The 25,269-nt window shown below is 40.8% G+C and overlaps 1 protein-coding gene across 1 annotated transcript in view; it reads right to left on the reverse strand.

Moving 5' to 3' along the window:
- Positions 1–25,269, reverse strand: part of RHPN2 (rhophilin Rho GTPase binding protein 2) — a 211,584-nt gene that overhangs the window by 26,159 nt on the left and 160,156 nt on the right. Inside the window, exon 13 of the mRNA XM_085639656.1 lies at positions 8,471–8,617. Within this exon, the coding sequence (XP_085495782.1) occupies positions 8,471–8,617 (147 nt within the window). The remainder of the gene's footprint in view (positions 1–8,470; positions 8,618–25,269) is intronic.

Genomic DNA, 25,269 nt, shown 5'->3' on the forward strand with positions numbered 1-25,269 from the left:
ATTTCAAGAGCGTGCACAACAACGATTTAAACTGCTTAAAATATTACATTGTTGATGCTATCCCCAACCCCAGAAGAGGTGGTAATAGGGAGAAACCTTTGAGACAAGTAGAAACAAGCATGATTTTTGAATTAGATTGTAGAACACCAAATGGGCTCAACAACACAGAGGGCATGCACAATTTCCTGTAGAATGTATCAGTGATTTTATATTACCACTATTTGTAGTGCCATTACAGACAGATAGCAGGGACACATTATTAGGAAACTGTAAATAACCACTGCAACCCAGAAGTGATTAATTCAATAGCACTTTGTTTTACATTTCTAGTATTGCACTTATAAGTGCTCAGCTCTTTCAGAAAGCAACTTTGCACACCATGCTGATGCTGCTAGGCACAGAAGCACTTAGGTGAGGCGATAGACTCATAACTAAGAAAACAAATGATAAAATGTAATAACATAGTAATTGACTCTCAAGCACTAATCAATGTTTACATATGCGACCACAGGATTAACGTTGGACAATTATTATTCAGCATTCATGCTGATATAAGAAAGTACAGTGATTGTATTATACAGCAATACATAGGCATCATTTTAAATAAGATTGTTTACATGGTGTTATGAAACGTGATTCTTTGCGCAAGATCGGTTTGCAGTAAAGCAGAAAAGCAAACTGTAGCAATGATGAAATCCATGTACATATCCTATTTATATGTATGTTTATTAATTTATATTTATTTATGGATATTTATCTATTTATATACATTGAATGCCGACTGAATCATCAGAATCGAAAATGCCATTATATTTATAAACTCCATAACCATTCACGCAATATGTGATGGTGACAATGATGAGTCAGATCCAAAGTGTTTCTTCTATGTTTGTAAACACGTGCATAACAACATATATAAAAAATATGGTGGACTGTGTTCCGAATGTGATCAAGGGCACTTGTTGCTCGAAACGCGTCAGAAAACGGAGGAGTGCGAAAAATAAAATTTGCCATTCTACCTGTTGGTGTCTGTTACTCTCTTATATATATACACACACATATATATATATACACACACACATCTCACTATCGGCATTCGGATTATCCTCCAAAGTCACGGACCACAACGTAAGTTCTTATTCAGGTGTTTATTGAGATGCCGCCATAATTAATATACACACACACACACACACACACACACACACACACACACACACACACACACACACACACACACACACACACACACACACACACACACACACACACACACACACACACACACACACACACACACACACACACACACACACACACACACACACACACACACACACACACACACACACACACACACACACACACACACACACACACACACACACACACACACACACACACACACACACACACACACACACACACACAACCAGATCGTGGGTGGTGTTGCCATGGAGAGAAGTCCGCCAACTCCTCGCATAAATAAAAGAACTCTCGTTTTCACAGTGAGAAAACCAAGTACGGCACTCCGAATGTGGATCCTGAAGTTTGTTTATTCAGGGTGAGCGCTCACCCTGAATAAACAAACTTCAGGATCCACATTTGGAGTGCTGTACTTGGTTTTCTTCACTGTGAAAACGAGAGTATATATATATATATATATATATATATATATCTCCACCAACAACTCGCAAATCCTTTCTTGATATATATATAATCCAATACTCCCTCACATCCGAATGAGTCCGACACAAACGCAGGCTTTTAGACAACTGGATTTATTTCAGCAGTTCGTTTCAGCGCATGGTATGTATGATTCTAGAAACGCCGTGGGAGACGCGTTTCAGCCGCATAGGCTTTCATCAGTGCCTCGTTTCAAAAGCCAGTTCTTGCACCTGGAGCTGTTTTAAATCACATGGTGGTACTATAGCCAATCCCATGATGAGATGTTTATCAGCTCCTCCTCTGATGCGCTGTGATGTTCCTTGCGCTGAACTTAGGCTCGTAGCATGCTGGTAACTGTAGTGCGATGTGGTGACCCATTCAGTGAGGAGTTTCACCATACACCCAGTGGCGTCCCAAATACTGTTGGCAACAAAACTTCACTCACCACCAGCCACGAATCCCAGGGGAATAGGAATTAAACTTGAAACCAGTTGATTCCCCTGTAGTGCAATCTACAACCTCTCTTCCCATGCAGACGGTGAAACACAGTGGTAATGTATCCGCTTGGGGGGGTGACGCGTTGTAATTTAGTACAAAAGTCCAAAGTTGCTGGCTTCACGCGTCACTCCAGACCGAGAGGGGGTGTCGGAGACCAGTGCCTGCTTGCTGGTCACAACACAGAATCCAATACTCACTCACATCCGAATGAGTCCGACACAAACGCAGGATTTTAGACAACTGGATTTATTTCAGCAGTTCGTTTCAGCGCGTGGTATGTATGATTCTAGAAACGCCGTGGCAGACGCATTTCAGCCGCATAGGCTTTCATCAGTGCCTCGTTTCAAAAGCCAGTTCTTGCACCTGGAGCTGTTTTAAATCACATGGTGGTACTATAGCCAATCCCATGATGAGATGTTTATCAGCCTCTCCACTGCTGCGCTGTGATGTTCCACGCGCTGAACTTAGGCTCGTAGCATGCTGGTAACTGTAGTGCGATGTGGTGACCCGTTCAGTGAGGGGTTTCACCATACACCCAGTGGCATCCCAAATACTGTTGGCAACAAAACTTCGCTCACCACCAGCCACGAATCCCAGGGGAACAGGAATTAAACTTGAAACCAGCAGATATATATATATATATTATTTTCTTTGAACATTGACACTTTTATTTGAGCAGCTCACTGGAGCAAAACGAATTTAACTACAAACACCAGCAGGCTCTGGGAGAGCCAACGCCCACTGGGGCAGGTGTTCAAGATTTAATCAGCCGGTGCTCCATGAAATGTTCACTAAAGCCTCTGAAGAAATGCTGGAGAAGCATGAAACGCGTCAGGCTCACTAATACAGTTGGACTTTGTTTCCCTCCACTGCGCTGACAATTTGCACAATAAACGAAGATTTTACCTACCTACAAGTGGCTCTTCTAAATGGGGTAACTCTGTTTTGGATTTTTTACGGCCAATCCCGGTCGGGGAAGAGCCCTGCCACATAGAAGTGGACCGAGCTGCAGTCACCTGGCAAGCAGCGCTGAGGACAGGAAGGTCGTGTGTGCAGATTTTTGAATATGCAGCCCAGAGGCAGTGGAACGATTTCCAGACCCACTGTGGTAATATTTTCTTTGAACATTGACACTTTTATTTGAGCAGCTCACTGGAGCAAAACGAATTTAACTACAAACACCAGCAGGCTCTGGGAGAGCCAACGCCCACTGGGGCAGGTGTTCAAGATTTAATCAGCCGGTGCTCCATGAAATGTTCACTAAAGCCTCTGAAGAAATGCTGGAGAAGCATGAAACGCGTCAGGCTCACTAATACAGTTGGACTTTGTTTCCCTTCACTGCGCTGACAATTTGCACAATAAACGAAGATTTTACCTACCTACAAGTGGCTCTTCTAAATGGGGTAACTCTGTTTTGGATATATATATATATATATATATATATATATATGCCGGGGTCAGGAATCTTTTAATCAAGGAAAAAACAGCACTCTTGCTTCCAATAGCCCCTACATGTTTCGGCGCTTCTGCCTTGGTCACGGGAAAGAAGCAATATGTAAAGTGCGTACGTGCATGTAGTTTTAAAGGTCTTGATCACATGACTGTTCAGCATATATCTCCCACAATGCATCGGAAATATCAGGTAAGTTTTGGTATTTTTCGAAAGTTCTCTTTTCCATAGCACAAATAACATAATAAATGCTTCTCTTTCCAATGCATATTTGTGAATCAAATCCAGATGGAACACAGTCACGGAAAATTAAAGTTACCAGCGAAATGCTGAAATGACATGACCTCCCTGTTCAAAAGTCCTGGTCCCGGAACGATCGGTGTAGGAGCTTATCCTCACCAAATCCCTTCCATCGCTGCTGCTTCATTTTCGCTCCATTAGCATAACCCCGTGACTGTGTTCCATCTGGATTTGATTCACAATAATGGGCCTCTGTTTGTTTGTTCACATGTAGTGATTTGGCGGACCTCTCCGTGTCCGCTGTTTGAGAGGCTTCCCTGAAGGGTTGGGGACTCCCTGAACGGAGGTTTGTTGTACGGATTCAAATCAGGAGTATGACCCACGCACTGCTGTTTCTCCCACCGGGGTTATGCTAATGGAGCGAAAATGAAGCAGCAGCGATGGAAGGGATTTGGTGAGGATAAGAACACTGTGTTCCATCTGGATTTGATTCACAAATATGCATTGGAAAGAGAAGCATTTATTATGTTATTTGTGCTATGGAAAAGAGAACTTTCGAAAAATACCAAAACTTACCTGATATTTCCGATGCATTGTGGGAGATATATGCTGAACAGTCATGTGATCAAGACCTTTAAAACTACATGCACGTACGCACTTTACATATTGCTTCTTTCCCGTGACCAAGGCAGAAGCGCCGAAACATGTAGGGGCTATTGGAAGCAAGAGTGCTGTTTTTTCCTTGATTAAAAGATTCCTGACCCCGGTAATGGGCCTCTGTTTGTTTGTTCACATGTAGTGATTTGGCGGACCTCTCCGTGTCCGCTGTTTGAGAGGCTTCCCTGAAGGGTTGGGGACTCCCTGAACGGAGGTTTGTTGTACGGATATATATATATATATATATATATATATATATATATATATATATATATATATATATATATATATATATATATATATATATATATATATATATATATATATATATATATATATATATATATATATATATATATATATATATATATATATATATATATATATATATATATATATATATATATATATATATATATATATATATATATATATATATATATATATATATATATATATATATATATATATATATATATATATATATTACCTACTGGCGATAGCCAGTAGGTAGTTATAGTTAGGACCACGTTTCCATAGGAAAACCTCAACATTCTATTTTGAATAACTTTGGCGCCGGTCGACGAATCCTCGCGAATTTCTCAAAATAGGTGGGGCGCTACGCTCCGCTCCTACCCTGAAAGTCTCGGGGGGATTCGTCAAGCGGGGGCTGAGATAAAAGGGGGGTCCCAAAACGCGTTTTTCCCATGCATTTTTCCATAGGACCTTTAGAACGAGCTACAGCCCGAATGGCTGAACAGAATTACTCAAAATTTGGCAGAGAGGTAGTCCCTAGGTCAAGGAAGTGCCTTTTGTAGGTTTGGTGTAAATCTGTTCAGTAGATTCTGAGAAAATAGCCTTTAAATCAATATATATATCTGAGCCAGCTTACGGTACGCTTACCGTACGCTTACGGTAAGCGTACGGTGGCGTGCGCGAGCGCGATTCTGATTGGCTCTTAGATCTTAGTAAACATTCGAATCGGCCGAAACCAGGAAGCGGCGGCCGCCATTTTGTCTCTCGCACTGAGAGAGATTTTTAAAATCGGAAGCCCAAAAACATGTAAAGGGGCTGTTTTGACAACTCCCTCCCACATAGTCATGTTGAGGGAGTCCCCAAACATCCCCCAAGTGCAAAAACGGTTTTATTTTTTTTTCGGCAATTTCGCGGGGTACGCTTACCGTACGCTTACGGTAAGCGTACGGTAAAAAAAAAAAAAAAAAAAAAAACACTATCCACACTTACCCCACCCCCTGTGCTTTTGGTGGCCGAAGGCCACCAAATGTGCTGGGCTTATTACAATGGAAAAAAACACTATCCACACTTACCCCACCCCCTGTACAGGGCTTATTATAAGGGAAAAAAACTTAGCATTTAAAAAACCGTACTAATTCACTGAAAAAACCATAGGTTTCACACACGTTATAGTTAGGAATTAGCATTTAAAAAACCTTGCAAATTCACTGAAAAAACCATAGGTTTCACACATGTTATAGTTAGTGGAAATTTTACTGATAAAAAACCAATGAAATTGCCCCGTTATAGTTAGCGCAGGCAACTATAACTCACGCGACCGCAATCCTCTGCTGATGACATATGTGTCTTTATGAAAAAAAAATATTTGTAATATATGTATAGCTAAAAATGTATGGAAGAAGACATGGGCAAATAAGTGTCTAAATACAGTATTAGCATCAGCAGAGGATTGCGGTCGCGTGAGTTATAGTTGCCTGCGCTAACTATAACGGGGCAATTTCATTGGTTTTTTATCAGTAAAATTTCCACTAACTATAACATGTGTGAAACCTATGGTTTTTTCAGTGAATATATATATATATATATATTCATCTCCAGTGGCTTCTGTTGAGGGCCTCCTACAAGTAGTGTACACAATTAAGGAATCATGGACAATATGACCCCGTATACTAGCTGGGTAATATGGCCAGGCTTACATTTTTTCTCCACATGGGGACTGGTATGTGGTCGAGCGATCGCCAGTGGCTGAGATTAATACAGAAATTCTGCCCATCATTATTTTGTATTCCTCAGCACATCTCAACTGCAGCAGTTTTTTTTAAATTCCTGGGCTAAGGAAGATCGTTCTGTCAATCTTTTTGTTGCAGTTAAGATGTTGGCTATGACCCTAAGATTTTGGGTGTAACAAATGTTGCTGTACAATATTAATCAAAAATGGGGTATTCAAAAGATGTTTCAAGATTGGGCAACAAGACTAGTTGTTTGATAGTCTTTGTTTCTGTATCAAAACTATCTCTAATATGACTAAACCAATAATACATCAGCAACAGAGGCATGTTTTCTTTTTACAGCCCACTCCACAACTCCAAATCTGTTACCAAGGGGAGGGTGTGGAGACGTATGAGTTAACACTCTTGGCTTCTTAGATAAATTGGAAACGGGCTGTTTTTTTATGGTTGTTAACACTTGCAAAGGTCCCACATCTTTGTACTGTGTGCTGATGGTGTAAACAATAGACACATTCATTATGACCAATAGAAATTTAAAAAATGTAAAATGTTCATAAGTCCTATCAAAAGAAAATAGCAAAAAAAACATTTCAGAATCAAATAAACCCTAAAGAAGGGGGCTGCTGTCCAAAACTATGGTTTTGGTCCAAGTCATGAGAACACATTTGATATTAAAATAAAAGAAGAGTACAGGACAAGAAATAACCACTTTGTGGGCTCATTTAGACCACATGTTTATTTCATGAGCAAAAACATGCAAATCACATTTGAGTTGGCTGTTGTCCTTGTTTTTACCCTAAATTAATTAGTGCAACCTGTTCATTTTCATCAAATTTAACACCCCTTTTGTGGTCTGGCTTGACAAATATTTAAGCATCACTAGATGGGCTTTGGTTCCTCCCACATGATGGGAACCAGCAATACATGTTATAATTGAGTAGAAGTTGTGCTTTCCCAAAAAAAGCTTGCGCACTACACCTCTGTGATCATTTTGTTCATTTATCCAGCTCGCTGAGATTGAACTTTCAGGGTCACACACGGGGAATGGTAATACTGTAAGTGTCTTAGATCAGTAAATAGTTTATGGTATTTGTCTTTCTCTGGCAGTAGCACAGATTGGAGGAGGGCAGTCATTCACCTACATAGATTTTTAGGTCTGGCCAGACCTGTCATTTAACCTACACTAACATTATCTTATAGTTTTTTGCTTCCAAACAAATACATAATAATTTTAATGCTATTTATTTGTAATGCTTCACATTATCATACAACAGTCATTTAAAGCCACATCTATTGGCATTGCCAATGCTTGTTATATTTTGCGTAAGCAGTCTGGCTGATTGGAAGCCCCAGCAAACCTGAAGCAAAGATAATGTTTACTAATCTCATGACAAAAGAACTATGAAAACGATCTGTGCCTTTTTTAGTTCCTATCAAAAAAGTGTGGGCAGATGGCTTGTGGGATGCCCCTATGTCAAGCAGTGTGCCTGGCATGAAAGTGGAAATTGAAATTGCACAGTTTATTTGTTACAGAGGGATATCAATAGGCCACACACCAACAGTTTTCATTTTCAAACTATGGTGTTTAAAAAATACTGGACATGTGATTCAATACCATCAATCAATCAATGGCCATTTATAGAGCATACGGCTACCTCAGCAGAGGTGTCCCGGCGCTGTTAGAAAGGACTAGAGAGACTGAGCGGCTCAAGATACTACTCCATCTGCCTAAAGGGACAGGTTTTAAAATCCTTTCTGAACTCATGTTCTGTTTTTAACCTATGCTGCAGAATCCTATTTTGTAACTTGCAATGCTTGTAACACACACTCTCTCTTTCAAATTGTAGAATGAAATTACATTTTACATGAATTCCTTTGACTCTAATAAAAAGATGCCATACCTCTATTTATGTGTGCATTTGTATTTGACGACAGATGCATCCAAGTACAAATAACATTACCATTAATTACTTACTGCAGCACTACAAAGTGGATCCATACAATGGACTTGCACAGGTGAACTGCCTTTTAATGTAAACCCTTGCTCTACATCTTCAGCATTTATTAAAATAGTCCGAGGAGCTGACCATCTTTGTTTAGCTGAAAATAAGGACAGTGGACCCTGCAAAGGAAAAGAAAAAGATGAGTGATTTGTACACATATATGCTTGTGATATCTTCTAAGTTATGGCTAAAATCTTTATTTTGCGTTGTTTACCATCTGAGAGTTTCGTCAACCATCACAGACAGTGGGGGGTAATTTCCAGCAGGTAAAACCAGTATACTTGTAATGCCAATGTAACTAGTGGTGTACATTTCGGTGCAGGTAACAAATATAACTCAGTAATCACACACAATAATTATCAATGTCTAATCTGTATCATTTAATACTTTATAGGGCAGTTAAAATAATGACCAAAACTCACCCAAAGCTAATAAAGCTACTCGGAAAGGTGTAAAAGCATATCGGGAAAATAGCTGTACTAAAATCAGTTGTCTGGTGGATGGACATGTGGGTAAGAATAGCAGGCGATTGTTATAGCCAAATGGTACAGGATGCTATGACGATAGATTAATTCTTTCCCAACATTGATTTCATCATATGCAACTGATCTTTCTAAGCGTGGGTCTTTCATCGAGTTTCCACAATCCTGTGCTTACCCTGCTTTCAAATTCTGCATTGATTACAGAGTTGCATAGCTCAGGGTTGGATCAATTCTACTATATCTTGCTCTTAAAGGCAAGCTCATAGCATTTGGAGGCTAACGTTTCAGGTGGATTTGATTGGTATCTGGAGAAAGCTACACAAAATTAGTTCCAGTAACTGTATTTTCTGCAATTGACTATTGGTTGTTTTTACTGTTAGCAGGTATCTGTTTGATGTAGGTTTAATAAGAGCAAAGGAAGGTTTGAAATGTTAGCATGCTATACCTGGAACATTGTTATTATATCAGCTTAGAAACTGTATTTTCTCTACTATATTAGTAATAATGTTACTATACTTGACTGCATTTGCACTTTAAGATTTAACAAGAATATTAACAGAATGATATACAAAATATATATATTGCACTTAAAGCATTTGCACTTGTTTTTATTTAAGTACCTTATTTGAAAGGCTGTCAGCTAGATACTGCTAACTTTTGGCTTTCTACAATGGTATATGTTGCTACTCCTCAAAATGTTTTATCTATGTAACAAGTTTAAATTTTAGCTGTATTTTTTAATGGTCTAGCGGTACCTTGAAATGTATAAATATTATGATGTCTAAACTATTATTGTATATCTTTTATGGTTTTTTTAAACCGAAATAAAGATGAATTGAATTGACTATTTAGATCTTCTATGGAAATAGGGAAAAATATTCCTCCTGTAAATTGCTAGACACTTGCACTTTGAATGCCTTCAAATCCCTAAAATGATGTTTTTACTTCTTTCCCTTCCTTTTATATCTCTGTTAGAGCCAGGTGATTTAAGCCTGTACTGATGCAGTCCGGTGTTTGAGTTAAGATATCAGTTTTCCTTATGCGCAAGGTATACAAACTTTCAGTATCTAGTTCAGTAAAGCGCATTACATCTGGCAAGTTCAGTGGTGTAGAGGATTTTTGGTAACAGATCTTAGATTAATAGATAAATCACTGATTGGGATTGGTTGACAGTCTCTGAGGCACTGAATTTAATAATGAAATTTTACGTATCTATGCTGAATTGCTCAAAAGATTATATCAGCTAATATCAGATTTAAAAAGCGTAAATGTAAAGAATCATTGAAATGAGTATACTTTGTGTTTCTTTTAATTTGTCCAATTCACTGTTTGTTGTTTTTTGAAGTACTGAAAAAGTTGTCTAATACACCTAATCTGACTCGAAATCTATTGATGCATTATTGTATTATATGCCCACAAAAGCTAACAAGTGAACATGCATTTTATGCTCAGGTGACATCTAGAAGCCACTCTACTATTAAGCCATTGCAGAGTGCTAAGAAGGGAGAGTACAGGGTATTTACAGTGGAACCTGTTCGGAGGGAATGACCAGGAGTCATTGAAGCAGTATGGTCCAGTAGGAGTTTTTTCTTCAAAGGAACCTAGAAGTGGTGAGTCTCCATTGCTCTTGTAAAATGTGTATAGTTTGGTCCAGGCTATGCAAAAGTGCAAATGATCATGCAAAGGGTATGAGAGGCAACATGCAAATACAATAAATTACAGAGTCTAGGTTTCGAAAAAATTAGTCCACGTTGTTGGTTGTAGCCTTGATGTGTTTTTATTACACAAATGCTGGGTTTTCATAAATACACAGCCAACACATTTCACCCAAACATGGGCTTCTTCAGGGCTATAATATTATACAATATATACATAATTAGAATTCGACCGTAATGGAGATGGAGAGCTGCGGCCGCGGCGGGACCAGCGAGCGGCACCGGGGGGCACGAGCGGCCGGGGAGCAGCGCCTGCGGAGCCGCACCGCCTGAGATCAATGCGGCCTGTCTGACTGAACAAGTATTTTGCTTCAAAGACTCACCTTGGATGACACAAATCCATAAGAAATACTTCTGATCAAATCCAGGATACCACAACTACACAGTGAGGAAATATAGGCGAAATCACGCCAGGGGTAAAAGTGAGTCATTCCACCAGTAGGAAATATTCAAACTAGGAGAGGGTGTCTGGCTGGTAAAGACACAGCGGATTACAGAAAAAGCTACCTCTCTGATAATTTCAGCAGGACTTGTTTATCGCACCTCCACTATTGAAAGTAACAATAGAAAGTGGATGGCCCTGAGGAAGGTGGACACTAACTAATTGAATCCACCGAAACGTACGTTGGCTCTAGATATCCCCGGCTTTCGGCCACACTATGGATGGATGAACAGGATCTTCATCTGGCAGTGTTGCAGCATGCTTCTTCCAAAGCCTGGGGAACCTTAGAAAGATTGAATGAGTGTATGCATGTTCAGTATGAATGATGATAGAATGGAGTAAGAGGTGTGGTATGATTTGATCTTGTTATAAAAATGGATGTTTCTTTCTTAAGGGGGGTAGGACAGAACTAATGTACTGGTAATGTGTTATCCATGTACATCGACATTTGAACTGGCTTTTAATGTATATATGTTTTAGTTTTGATTTTCTCACCTTATTCACAAAAATGATGTACTTTTTATGTGCTATATGCACTACCCCAAAAAAATTGCATTATAAAACAAAAAAAAAATTATTTGAACTGAAAATATAAATATGACTTGAACAAAATACCTAAATGAAAAAAATGGTTTTCGAATAAAACGCTCAAATGAAAAGCGGACAGTAGACTTTGATTTCTCCTACATATAGGGAGCCCTATAGAGCTTGTGATAGCTGTCATTAAATTACTATAGGTCGCGTGGGAATTTTTTTGCTATATTCTTGTTGCTTTTCCCCTTTTCCCAGACCTAGAATCAAATATATAGGGGGCACCTTTCTTCAGACAGATATTATACAATATATACATAATTAGAATTCAACCGTGAATGCATTGCTATGTGCATGTAAAGGTGACATTTTATCCCAAATGCCGGTGACAGTAGAGCAAAGGGAACGAAAAAATAAAAGCGAGAAATGTCTTGACGAGGGAAGAGAATTGAAGTGAGAGAGAGAGGTGAGACCAAGGCTGTATGACAGCCGATGTGTGAGAACCCATTTAAGGGAAGGGGAATTGAGACATGTGAATTGGTAGTGGTAGTATAGTATAGAGCCATTAAAAATACCCAAAGAAAGACATAAGCCACACCAGTCGGCTGGTCAGGTGAACGTGAGGTAGGGTGGGTTAAAACCGAATCTGACAGAGCCTGTCAAAGTGCCGGGAATTATACCACTAGATCCATTGTGAAGGTAAAGTACCAAAGATCCGTCAGAGTACGCTTACCGATTGCTAGGTGCTGTACTCTCGCCTAAGTCATAAAGTGAGATCCGCAAATCTTTCAGGTCCATGTCAGGATGTAGGAATTGAAAGAAGAACCCTGAGCAATGGAAAATGAAGGTTAAGAGAGGGGACGTTTGTATTCGAAGCGTAATGTACGGTTTAAGATAAGAACAGTGATTAAACCAACCTCAAACTGAGGGTAACCAATGGAGCAAGTTGAGTCAGCGACCAAGGTGCTCTCTCTCTGCCGCGATTAGTCTGTGTCAGAGTCAAGGGGTGGCTGTGGGTAAAGAGGAGAGAGTGGGCCTACAGTGAGTAAACATAAAGATACTACAGGAGAAGTTTAGTTATGGGTCTAGCGTTCCTATCCCTATTCTTGAAGGCTTAATCCTATTATGCACTAGTATAGGAGCGCGTGAATTGGATGACCTGAAATTTCTTGTTCTAAAGCACTGGCCAAGAGAATGTCACTATCTAGCTCACTGCGCCGCTCGTCATCCACACTAACGTGATTCTAGTTATGAGTGCTAACGTTAGGCACCCGTGATTAGGGCCAACAAAAATGTGTGTGAAAGTAAATAAAAGTACGGAAATTGGTATATATTGTGTTAAAAAATGTAGCAAGCATAGTTGCTATCTATACAGTTGGTCATAAACAGTAGTGTATTCACCGGTAACCAATCATAAGTTACCCGTAACAATGCAGACATCTTTCGATGTCGGACAAGAACTCCTGTGTTACCCGGTTTAACGCTGGCCTGTATTAGCTAAATACGTAGCAGTAGCTACCGGAACATTGTGTTTTCCCCAAAAAAGAAAGTTAGAAGGTTAGAGAGAACCCACTAATATTTCTTGACTATGCGCTCGTTGTGGCAACTCAATACTGAGACGGGTGCCACAACTAAAGATAAAGAGTACCCACGATGAGCTTGCAGGTGTGTAGTAGATGTCTCAAGAAGTATAATATGTATGCGCCATTAGACAGGAAAGTGTGTCTATCCTGTAATGCGGCAACTGGGAGGACGCTAAGCACCTAGTCCAGTATTAGTTACGTAACTGACTCTGAGCTCCCAAGTATATCCACAACCTTAAGTGCTATCCCTTTCCCTTATAGTCTTACTTGTGAATGGCGATAAGTCTGCGATCCGTGTTCGGTGGCGTCAGTATCCAGCAGGGCGAAGTAAAATCCATTGCTCGTGGCGAGGGTGATTTAAATATACAACCAGTGTGTGATTTCCAGTGTGCAGCCCGTAGACTACTTCCGGGTTGTGGATTGTGTCAGTACACATCTGGTCCGCTAACCTAGGTGGCCATGTTGGTGGTAACCCGATAGAAAGATCAGAGAAATATGTAAATTAGGGTAGAGCGGTCCATCCGTAATTCGATTTCATTTGGAAGCCGGAGAATGGGTGAACGTGTGGCTTGGCAGACCGTCAAGATAGTTAAATAAGTGAAAACAATCACTAAGGATAACTGCGAAGCTGTAGGTGTGTAAATGAGAACTGCACAGGGCTAACGTAAATTCGTGATGAAAAGACATGAATCTGTGAGTAGAGTTAAACGATGAGAAGACAGGAAAAGTGTTTAAAAGCATTAAGAAATACACATCAATCTGACAGCAATAACATTTTTGGCTATTGCTAACGTTACATTCAACTGACAGCAATAATGTTAAGCTATTACAGATAGGTAAAAGTACAGTAAAGTTTGTCATTTCACAGGATTTGCACAATTGTAAGACACTAACGGACCATTCTGAGGTCCTTTGTGTGCAATGTCTTATGTAGTACATGAAACACGCAGGACTGGTAAGGTACAGGGAAACAGGGTCAAACTAAGTCCTGTATGACAAGAAAAAATGAAGGCAGAGCATGCGAGCATTACATAAGGACATCATGTGGATTAGAACAGTCTGTAGTATGTGTGGCAGCTTTTAAGGACTGGAGAGAAAAGTCAAAGAGTAACCTATTGAGTGCGAAATTAAGGCAGAACATGTAAACATTGCATATGGGTATCACGAAGATTTGAATAAACCGTAGTATACGTGTCACTCCAGATGAACTGGACTGAAGAGTCACATTGTAACACATGTAAAAGCATATCACAGGGAGGTGATGAATATATGTATCATGAGGATGACAGGTCATCCCGCTCTCTGAACAAACATTGCTCAACACAGAAAGCCCAGTACTAACAGTCTCATAGACTGGGCTGACATGTGCACCATGCACTAAACACATCAACTGATTAACAAATGCGGTGAGTCAAATCCCAAGCAGAGGGATCTGACTAAGCCACATTAGGTTGTCTGTCCCATTGTTCCAAAGCATCCCTGTGGGGTAACGTTGTGTCTGCGTTAGAGGAAGTAGTGCATTTCATTATCGCTGTTGAGACCCAACGAGGAAGAGCGTAAGGTACAGATCCAAAGTGCTTCAAGTTGCCTTAGGATCAGTACCCTGTCCTCTCCTGTTAAGCATTGCAACGTCAAAGAATGATGGATTTAACACAGATCTCTTGACTGGGGGTGAATGTTTTGATTTGTTCTGCATTCCGTGCATCAATTGTGTGTCTTTTGCTTTCTTGCCATAAGTGCGCCAGGTATGCCCTGACGTGGGTCCTGGGCTCACTGTGCCACTGGAATCAAGCTATCCTGGCTGAAGAGGGGTGAAACCCCGAAACCGGTCCTAGGATACTTGTTTCCGGTCCAGGGAGGACCTGGCTTGGCAGTTCGGGCTGGACTGTTCCCATGAGGCACAGGGTCAAGACTGATTTGCATCTGGCCAGTTCTAAACTGGGGTGGCATAGTGAGCAAAAGAATGATGGATTTAACCCAGATCTCTTGACTGGGGGTGAATGTTTTCATTTGTTCTGCATTCCGTCCAACAATTGTGTGTCTATTGCAACGTCAATGCCATGGAAGCGAAATTTAGTTCTGTCAACATCACTCTTGCAATCGTGTGAGACTAGAGCATATGATGTGTCCCCATTCAAGACCGCGCTCCGATGTTCTTTGATGCGCGTCTTGAGCTGTCTCACTGTGCTTCCCACATAGATCTTTTTGCAACCACAGATTAGTACGCAAACAACAAAGCATGTAAGGCAATTGATAAATTGACGTATCCTGTGTTGTGTTCCTGTGTTGTAATTGAAGGTTGTTGTCTTGTTGCACCCTAGGTTACAAATATTGCACGTGCTACATGTGTAAAATCCTACTGGTTTGTGCAGCCAGCTTTGGTGTTTTGCATAATGTGTAGCTGGGGCATAGAGAGTCTCTAATGGTTCTACTCTTCCTGAAAGACATCAATGGTCTTTCTGTGATAATGTTGTTCACTCCTGGTGCCCCCTTCAGCAGTGGCCAGTGTTTGCCCAGTATCTTGAACACCTCATGGTTCAGTACGGAGTGTGTGGTAACAAAGTCAAGTCTTTCCTTTCCCTTTCCTTTCCCTTTCTGACGTCTTTAGCCTTTGTCATGAGTGTGTCCCTTCTCTTCAGTTTCCCAGCCCAGTTTTTGGCCATGTTTAACACGCTGGGTTCATAGCCCCTTCTACTTAGTCTGTCTGCTGCCAGCCTGGCCTGTACTTCAAAGTCGTCATCATCGCTACAGTTCCTACGGATTTGTACCAATTCTCCATATGGGTTGGCCTTTCTGGTAGATGCCGGGTGGGAGCTGGTGTAATGTAGGATGCTGTTGACGGCAGAGTCTTTCCTGTACAGTGTGCTGTGTATTTTATGTTCCCTCACATACAACTCAAGGTCCAGAGTAAAGGTGACATTAAGGGTGTTGGTATTGAGAAACTTGAAATATTCTATCAGTTCTTGTCCTGTGCCAGTCCATATGATGATAATATCATCTATATAACGGCCCCAGAATTGGATATGTTCAGTCCATCCTGAGGCCGATCTTGACCATGCATGGGTATGCTTCACCCACCCCATGAAGAGGTTCGCATACGATGGAGCAATCTTGGATCCCATCGCCGTGCCCTGTTCTTGTTTGTACCAGGTCTGATTGAACAAGAAAAAATTGTTGTCCAATATAATGTCAATCATTGTCAGTAACATTTGGTTGTGATCAAAAAGGGTTGCCTTTCTCTTTGATAGGAAATAGTCAATTGCTATCCTGCACAGATCCTTCTTGATACACGTGTACATTGATTCCACGTCCAGCGTGGCAAACCACATCCCGTCATCCCATCCTAGATCTTCAAATTTGTTTAGTAGATCTGTGCTGTCCTTAATGTATGAAGGCAGGTTGATTACCAAGAGCTGTAAGAAAGTATCGACAAATTTCGACAGGGCTTCAGTCATGGAGTCGATGCCAGAAATTATCAGACGGCCCGGTGGGAATGGTTGCTTCTCATGTATCTTCGGTAGAAGATAAATACAGGGATACCTAGGGTTGTGAATGGAGAGGAAACTGCACTCTGTGTCTGATAAAAGGCCCACTTCCTTCCAGTGCTGAAGCTGTTCGTTTATGAGGATACTAGCTGTAGGGCAAGGGTTGCTGGTGAGTCTGGTGTAGTGTGATGTATTATTAAGTTGTCTCTGAACCTCAACCTCGTAGTCCTCTCGGTTCATAACCACTACGTTTCCCCCTTTGTCTGCTTCCCTAATCACTATGGAGTAATTGCTGCTGACACTGTGAATCGCTTTCCTCTCTGCAGTGGTTAGATTATCCCTAGTGTATGTATGGGTTTGTCTTAGTATTCCGTCTTCGAGATTGTGTAGGTCCTTAGTCACAAGGTCATGAAAAACCTCAATGCTACTGAGATGGCTGCCCTGTGGAGTAGATTTGCTGCGTGTATGAAGTCCACATTCACAGGTGTAATCTTGGGCAATGTTAAGGTCTGCAAGTACACTGGTTAACGAGGAGTCATTGTCCTAATCCAAACTCAGCAGTGTGGCAACATCGCTCACGTGTGATACAGAAAGCTCTGTTCCAGTCACAGGATAGTCAATAGTGTCTTTTATAAAATTGTTAACAGGAAAATGGCATTTTAATTTGGCAATTCTCACAAATTTGTATAAGTCTATATGCAAGTCAGAAAAAAGACCTTGAGATACAGGACAGTATCCAAGTCCTTTATTGAGTACATTATGTTCATGCACAGATAGCCGGTAAGCAAACAAATTAACAATTAAGTCCTCTACAATCACAGGAACATTCGTATTTTTCCAAAATACTTGACATTTCATAGACTAACGTTTGTTGAGTTAGTTCTTTTGGTATCGCGTTAGCACCCTGGCCTTTTCTGATGTTTTTCCTCCTCCCCCCTCTCATGGTGCTTTTTGTTTCCGATCCTGAAGCATAAGACCTCATCTAAAAAAGTCGACTGGTGTGGCTTATGTCTTTCTTTGGGTATTTTTAATGGCTCTGTACTATACTACCACTACCAATTCACATGTCTCAATTCCCCTTCCCTTAAATGGGTTCTCACACATCGGCTGTTATACAGCCTCGGTCTCGCCGCTCTCTCTCTCACTTCAATTCTCTTCACTCGTAGAGACATTTTTTCGTTCCCTTTGTTCTTCTGTCACGGGCATTAGGAATAAAATGTCACCTTTACATGCACATAGCAATGCATTTATGGCTGAATTCTAATTATGTATATATTGTATAATATTACAGCCCTGAAGAAGCCCATGTTTGGGAGAAACGCGTTGGCTGTGTATTTATGAAAACCCAGCATTTGTGTAATAAAGACACATCAAGGCTACAACCAACAACGTGGACTAATTTTTTCGAAACCTATACCCTGTAATTTATTGTATTTACATGTTGCCTCTCATACCCTTTGCATGAATGTTTAACTTTATGGTCATGTGGCAGCTGACCATTTGAGGTGGGCAACATCCCAGAAGGGTAGTGACTAGTCTGGGCAGTGCAATCCTCCAGAAAACCCGGCTGCCTCTTCCATTAGTAGAAGTGCAAATGAGTTTGAACTTGGGATATGGGTGTGCATGGTTATCATTTCCCTCTGCAAATCACTTACGCTGTTTTGCAGTGGGAAAGCCGGCTGGGGGATGCTAATAACATGCATCTGGTCAGGTGTTTCCGAATTAACAGTTCTGTGGGATAGTCAGGTGGTGGCCCATGAAGAACTTTCTGATTTAGGCACAAGAATTTGAATTTTGCTTGTTGCTTCATAGCTAGGCAAAGTAGAAATGTATTTGCTGCAGTGATGTGGGGGGAGCCCTTTCAATAGAGTTGTGAAATATTTTTTAAGGGAATTCTCATGTAAACACAACTGCAATATTCAAGAATAAACATTCTGCGAATAACGGGACAATTCACAGTAGACGGGCAGGAAGAAGAAAGCACAATTTGTAACAGCTGACACGCGGCAAAATTAAGACAAAACTGAAGCTAGATTCAGTCAAACTGTGAAGTCATCTACAAGGACATTCAATGCTGTGTGGGTGGTGGAGGACAGCAGCTGAGCATGATCGGAGTGAAGGGCTCACTAGGCATGGAAGTTAGATTTGACTTCATCCATTTTTGAATATGCACAATGCAATTCAACAGATATTAGTTCTGTAATTAAATATAAGTGTGTATGTCATCCTTATGCATCGGATTGCCGAGATGGTAGATGCAGAGCAAGAGAACATACTGTTAGGAAACCGGAGGTCCACATCCATGCATCAGTTGTGTTGGCTACATAGAGTTCGCAGGGTTCCCTTAATTTTCTTTCCTTATTTGCATTCTGTTTCTGCACAAGAGTGTGGCGGGTGAGTCATAGTTACAAATCACAAGGGGGGGAGAATGGATCACTTGTCCTGTGGTACCATGGTCTTGTCGGTTGTATCCATTATAAAAAGACCCTCATACATCTACACAGGTCGAAGGCGGTATATTTTCATTCTCCGCCATTTGTGTACTGTTTCAGCATGATCATTGGGTCACTTTGTTGTAAAAATGCTGACCTCCACCTGGAGGAAGACCTGCTGGTACTGACAGTAGTGGTCAGAAATAAACGTGAATAAGTGCTCGTGGTGAGGTGAAGAATACTAGATTAAAATCCCTATGTCACTTATAACCTCAATAATTTATTTGGGAGGCAGTGTATGGGAATTTAAAAGAAAGGTGTTGTGCGTATTGAATGAGTTACTAATCATTCGCACTTCTTAATGGTCAACATGTTTCAGCCCTCTGTACATTCTCGGGGCTTTCGTCAGGACCGAATTTCAATGTGTAGAGCCAATGAGGTTCTACATAGAGTGGTTAACTTACCACTAAAGGATAAATGGTCAGATCAGTTGTATCTGTACCTGAAAAAAAGAGAAATTGGGTGGTGCAGTAAGTTAAGAAAACATAATTTTTCGACGCTTTCAAAACAAGAACTGTTGAAACAGTATTTCTTATACATCCACAGTGGGAGTTAAATTTACGCAACATTGTGCATTGATCTTCACAAATTGTGTGGACATGGTAATTAGGTTATAGGGCACTGAAGTAAACGTAATACTATGTTAGAGTAAGTATTCAATATTTATATCAACATTGCTTGTAGGTGACATCGTATTATGCGTGTCTTCAAACTCATTCATATGTTGCATGAACCCAGGGTGTAGCTTTGATTCTCGCATTCGCGCGCTTTTTTTGTTGGAGAAATAATAGTCATGAAAATTATCTCATTTGCGAAAACAGAATACTCTCGGCAATGTTCGTGGTGCCTAATGAAATAGGTAAGAAAGCAAAGTCTGTGGTTGCTCGAAACATTTTTCGACATGAAGCTCAAACGGACGTAGATATTCTCAACAGTTGGTCCTATGGGCAATATTTACCTTATGTGCGCTTAATTGTCACGCTTCATTGAGTCACCGGCGGGCTTTGAAAGGTTGATTCTAAGGAAAAGAAAAGTGTTATGGTATCTTACTTGAGACCGGAGGTGCGGTAGGGAAGTCTGTTTGGTTCGTAGATCTCGCCAGCTGTAATCACCGTGTTGCACTTGTGCTGCCTCTTGCTACGGTGCTCCGAGTGACGCGGGAGCCGCTTCTCGGTACGTTTGTATTCCCGGTCACGGTCAGAAAGGAAAAAAGGACTGAGATGCTCGTTGGTTGGCAAAGATTGGCATGTTTGTGATTAGAAAAAAGACTCTTAGTTATAGAGTTAATGTTAAAAAGAATAAATAATATCGAGTAAAGAGTGATTCAATTGTTGAATATATCGAGCATACTACAATGTTATGGCCACTGACTTATGAAAATTTCTATACATATATAGTAGTGGCTAGATATAGGTAGTTTTGGGCCTTCTTGTCATGTCGAGAAATATAAAGAAGTGTATCAAGGGTTTGATGAATTGCAGTTATCGCCCTCATGAAGTTATAACGTTAAAGGCTGACTCCATAATAAGGGTTGATATTGAGTAGTCGAGGTTACTCTGTTTCAAGATGATGGGATCAGTTTAAGGGGGTATTCCACGGGGTATTATCGTTCCTATTACCCGTGTCCGTGTGGAGGCGATGGATTAATATCTTATGAGAGGGTATACCAAGGGATATTATCGTTCATCCCTCCTGTGTCTGTGTGGAGACGATAGATCCAACGTTGTTCTTTTTCAAAAAGAATCTTCTCTGCGTTGTATGATTTGGTTAGCAGTGTCTCAAGAACTACCCATTTGAGGTCGTCAGGATCATGGTTCTGTTCGATGTAATGTTTACTCATCTTGGTTGTGATTCGTTTGCAGGTGACATTGCTCCTATGTTCACAGATTCGAATCTTCACTTTGCGGCACGTCATCCCTATGTATTTAAGGCCGCAGGGGCATACAATCATGTAAATCATGTGAGTAGTGTTACAGTTTGTATGGTGACGTAATGTCCATGTAAGATCAGGTGAGAGTTGTAGTGTTTTTGTAGTTTTCGTAAGTTTGCAGACTGAACACGAGCCGCATGGGTAGTGTCCTACTACTGGGTTAAGGTTCCAGAGGGTTGTTAAGGTTCCATCATTTGTGGTAGCTGTAGGTCTTGTGTGTACAAGGATGTCCTTGATGTTCTGTGTTCGTCTATTGGCAAAGCGTGGTTTTGGCCAACATAGATTGTTGGACGTTAAGATTCTCCAGTTTTTGTTAATTATTTTCTTAACGGCATTTGTGGATGTGCAGTAAGTAGTGACACATGTCAACAGGTCTGTTGGTTCTTCTCGTTCGGTTGTTTCAAGTAGACTGTCTCTGGGCTGGTTCCTTGCTCTCTTTGGCATTTTCTGATGATTTTGGTAGGGTAATTCCTAAGTTGTAGTTTTTGTTCTAGTGCTGCTGCTTGTATCTTGTAATCCGTCAGCTTGCTACAGTTCCGTTTCAGTCGTAAGAACTGGCTGTAGGGTAGATTTTCTCTCAGTGGTCGAGGGTGAAAGCTGTTGTAAGATAGGATACTGTTCCTAGCTGTCGGTTTGTAAAAAGTTTTTGTTTGCAAGGTGTTATTCTCAGAGGAGATTGTGACATCAAGGAAGTCTATCTTCTTGTTGTTTGATGAGTGTGTGAACTTAAGGCACTCATCCCTCGTGTTTATCCAGTTCATGAATTCAACTAGTGTTTCTTGGGTGTCTTCCCAGATTAATAGAACATCGTCAATATACCTGCGCCAGAATTTCATCCAATTAAAGTATGGATTGACTGAATTCTGTATCCATTGTTCTTCAAAAGCGCTAACGTATAGACCTGCTACACTGGGCGCAAAGGTACTACCCATAGATGTACCGTGTCGTTGAGCGTAGAGGGTCCCATCATACTCAAATTTTCGGTCAGAGCCATCTTACAGCATTCCAAAACAAAATGTCTGGGAGTTCTGTATTGCCAGTCTTGAGAGAAGAGAATATTTTCTAGGGTCTCTAGTGTTTTTTGCTGTGGTAGGCTTGTATAGAGACTCTCCACATCAAGTCCTACCAGAAGCATTGTTTGATTGTTGTATGTTAGATCTACTAACATGTTTAAGAGATCTCTTGTATCTTTTAGATAGGTAGGTGTTTTTTGTACTATTGGTCTCAGGAATTGATCTGCAAATTGTGATAAGGGTTCAAGTACAGACCCGATCCCTGAGACTATGGGACGTCCTGGTGGTGGGGATTTGTTCTTGTGGATTTTAGGTAGTGAATAAAAATACGGAGTTCTTGGTGTTTTAGTTCTGAGGAATTCAGCTTCATGTTTTGAAATCCACTGGTGGATCTCAGCCTCTTCCACCATGAGTTCAATTGTCCTCTGTAGTCTTTTAGTTGGATCTACTGTGAGCTTCTGGTAGAATTTCGTATCTGAGAGTAGTGATAGGCATTGATCGTTGTATCCTTGTTTGTTCAGAAGAACGATGGCTCCCCTTTATCAGCTGGTTTTAAAACCAGATCTGCGTTCTGATGTAATTCTTTCAATGCTTTCTTTTCTTGTCGTGTCGTGTCCACAAAAGGTCTTTTGGTTGGTTTTATGTTATCTACTTCTTTCATGATCGCCTGTTCGAAAGCTTGTATTTCCACGGGGACCATTTGGGAAGGTGGACAGAAGGTTGACTTCGGTCTAAGTTTAGTGTCACTGTCTTGAGTGTCGTTCTCTTTATCTTTGAAGAATGCCTTAAGTTTTACTTTCCTACAGAATTCTGAAAGTTCGCACTTAAGTTTGAAAATATCCGTTGTCGGTGTGGGTACAAAACCGAGTCCTTTGTTTAGAATTTTCTCTTGATCTGCTGTGAGAGTGATGTTAGTGAGATTCACTACCAGTGATTCGTTGAGCTGGTCCCTGGTTGTTCTTTTGTCATACTTAGTGTATGTACTTGTCTTTCTTGTTCGTTCCATGTGACCCCTTTTCTTCTCCCTCTCCGTGTGCTCTGGCCTCTCCCTAAAAAAGGGGGCTGTTGTAGATTCATTGGGGGTCCCATGGTGTTAGGACCTTGGAAGTAGGGATTTATCCATCCTTGGTAGTGGGGTATATAAGGTTGGAAAGGGGGTTGTAGTTGGTCATAGTATCTTGGCATTTGCCAATTGTTGGTCCTCCTTCTTTGGTCACGTCTAAATTGTCCTCTCCCTCTTCTGGGATTAGTTCCTTCGTCACTGCTCCAGTCTGCGCTTTTGGAGAAAATGCACCCATATGCAAGAACAGATTATGTCATTCCAGATCATCAAGAAGATGAAGATACAACAGGCGAAAGTTCTGGCAACAGCGCAGACTGGAGCAGTGACGAAGGAACTAATCCCAGAAGAGGGAGAGGACAATTTAGACGTAACCAAAGAAGGAGGACCAACAATTGGCAAATGCCAAGATACTATGACCAACTACAACCCCCTTTCCAACCTTATATACCCCACTACCAAGGATGGATAAATCCCTACTTCCAAGGTCCAAACACCATGGGACCCCCAATGAATCTACAACAGCCCCCTTTTTTAGGGAGAGGCCAGAGCACACGGAGAGGGAGAAGAAAAGGGGTCACATGGAACGAACAAGAAAGACAAGTACATACACGAAGTATGACAAAAGAACAACCAGGGACCAGCTCAACGAATCACTGGTAGTGAATCTCACTAACATCACTCTCACAGCAGATCAAGAGAAAATTCTAAACAAAGGACTCGGTTTTGTACCCACACCGACAACGGATATTTTCAAACTTAAGTGCGAACTTTCAGAATTCTGTAGGAAAGTAAAACTTAAGGCATTCTTCAAAGATAAAGAGAACGACACTCAAGACACTGACACTAAACTTAGACCGAAGTCAACCTTCTGTCCACCTTCCCAAATGGTCCCCGTGGAAATACAAGCTTTCGAACAGGCGATCATGAAAGAAGTAGATAACATAAAACCAACCAAAAGACCTTTTGTGAACACGACACGACAAGAAAAGAAAGCATTGAAAGAATTACATCAGAACGCAGATCTGGTTATAAAACAAGCTGATAAAGGGGGAGCCATCGTTCTTCTGAACAAACAAGGATACAACGATCAATGCCTATCACTACTCTCAGATACGAAATTCTTACCAGAAGCTCACAGTAGATCCAACTAAAAGACTACAGAGGACAATTGAACTCATGGTGGAAGAGGCTGAGATCCACCAGTGGATTTCAAAACATGAAGCTGAATTCCTCAGAACTAAAACACCAAGAACTCCGTATTTTTATTCACTACCTAAAATCCACAAGAACAAATCCCCACCACCAGGACGTCCCATAGTCTCAGGGATAGGGTCTGTACTTGAACCCTTATCACAATTTGCAGATCAATTCCTGAGACCAATAGTACAAAAAACACCTACCTATCTAAAAGATACAAGAGATCTCTTAAACATGTTAGTAGATCTAACATACAACGATCAAACAATGCTTCTGGTAGGACTTGATGTGGAGAGTCTCTATACAAGCCTACCACAGCAAAAAAACACTAGAGACCCTAGAAAATATTCTCTTCTCTCAAGACTGGCAATACAGAACTCCCAGACATTTTGTTTTGGAATGCTGTAAGATGGCTCTGACCGAAAATTTCTTTGAGTATGATGGGACCCTCTACGCTCAACAACACGGTACATCTATGGGTAGTACCTTTGCGCCCAGTGTAGCAGGTCTATACGTTAGCGCTTTTGAAGAACAATGGATACAGAATTACGTCAATCCATACTTTAATCGGATGAAATTCTGGCGCAGGTATATTGACGATGTTCTATTAATCTGGGAAGACACCCAAGAAACACTAGTTGAATTCATGAACTGGATAAACACGAGGGATGAGTGCCTTAAGTTCACACACTCATCAAACAACAAGAAGATAGACTTCCTTGATATCACAATCTTCTCTGAGAATAACACCTTGCAAACAAAAACTTTTTACAAACCGACAGCTAGGAACAGTATCCTATCTTACAACAGCTTTCACCCTCGACCACTGAGAGAAAAT

The sequence above is a fragment of the Triturus cristatus genome, chromosome 12 (genome assembly GCF_964204655.1).
Source record: "Triturus cristatus chromosome 12, aTriCri1.1, whole genome shotgun sequence".
Lineage (NCBI taxonomy): Eukaryota > Metazoa > Chordata > Amphibia > Caudata > Salamandridae > Triturus > Triturus cristatus.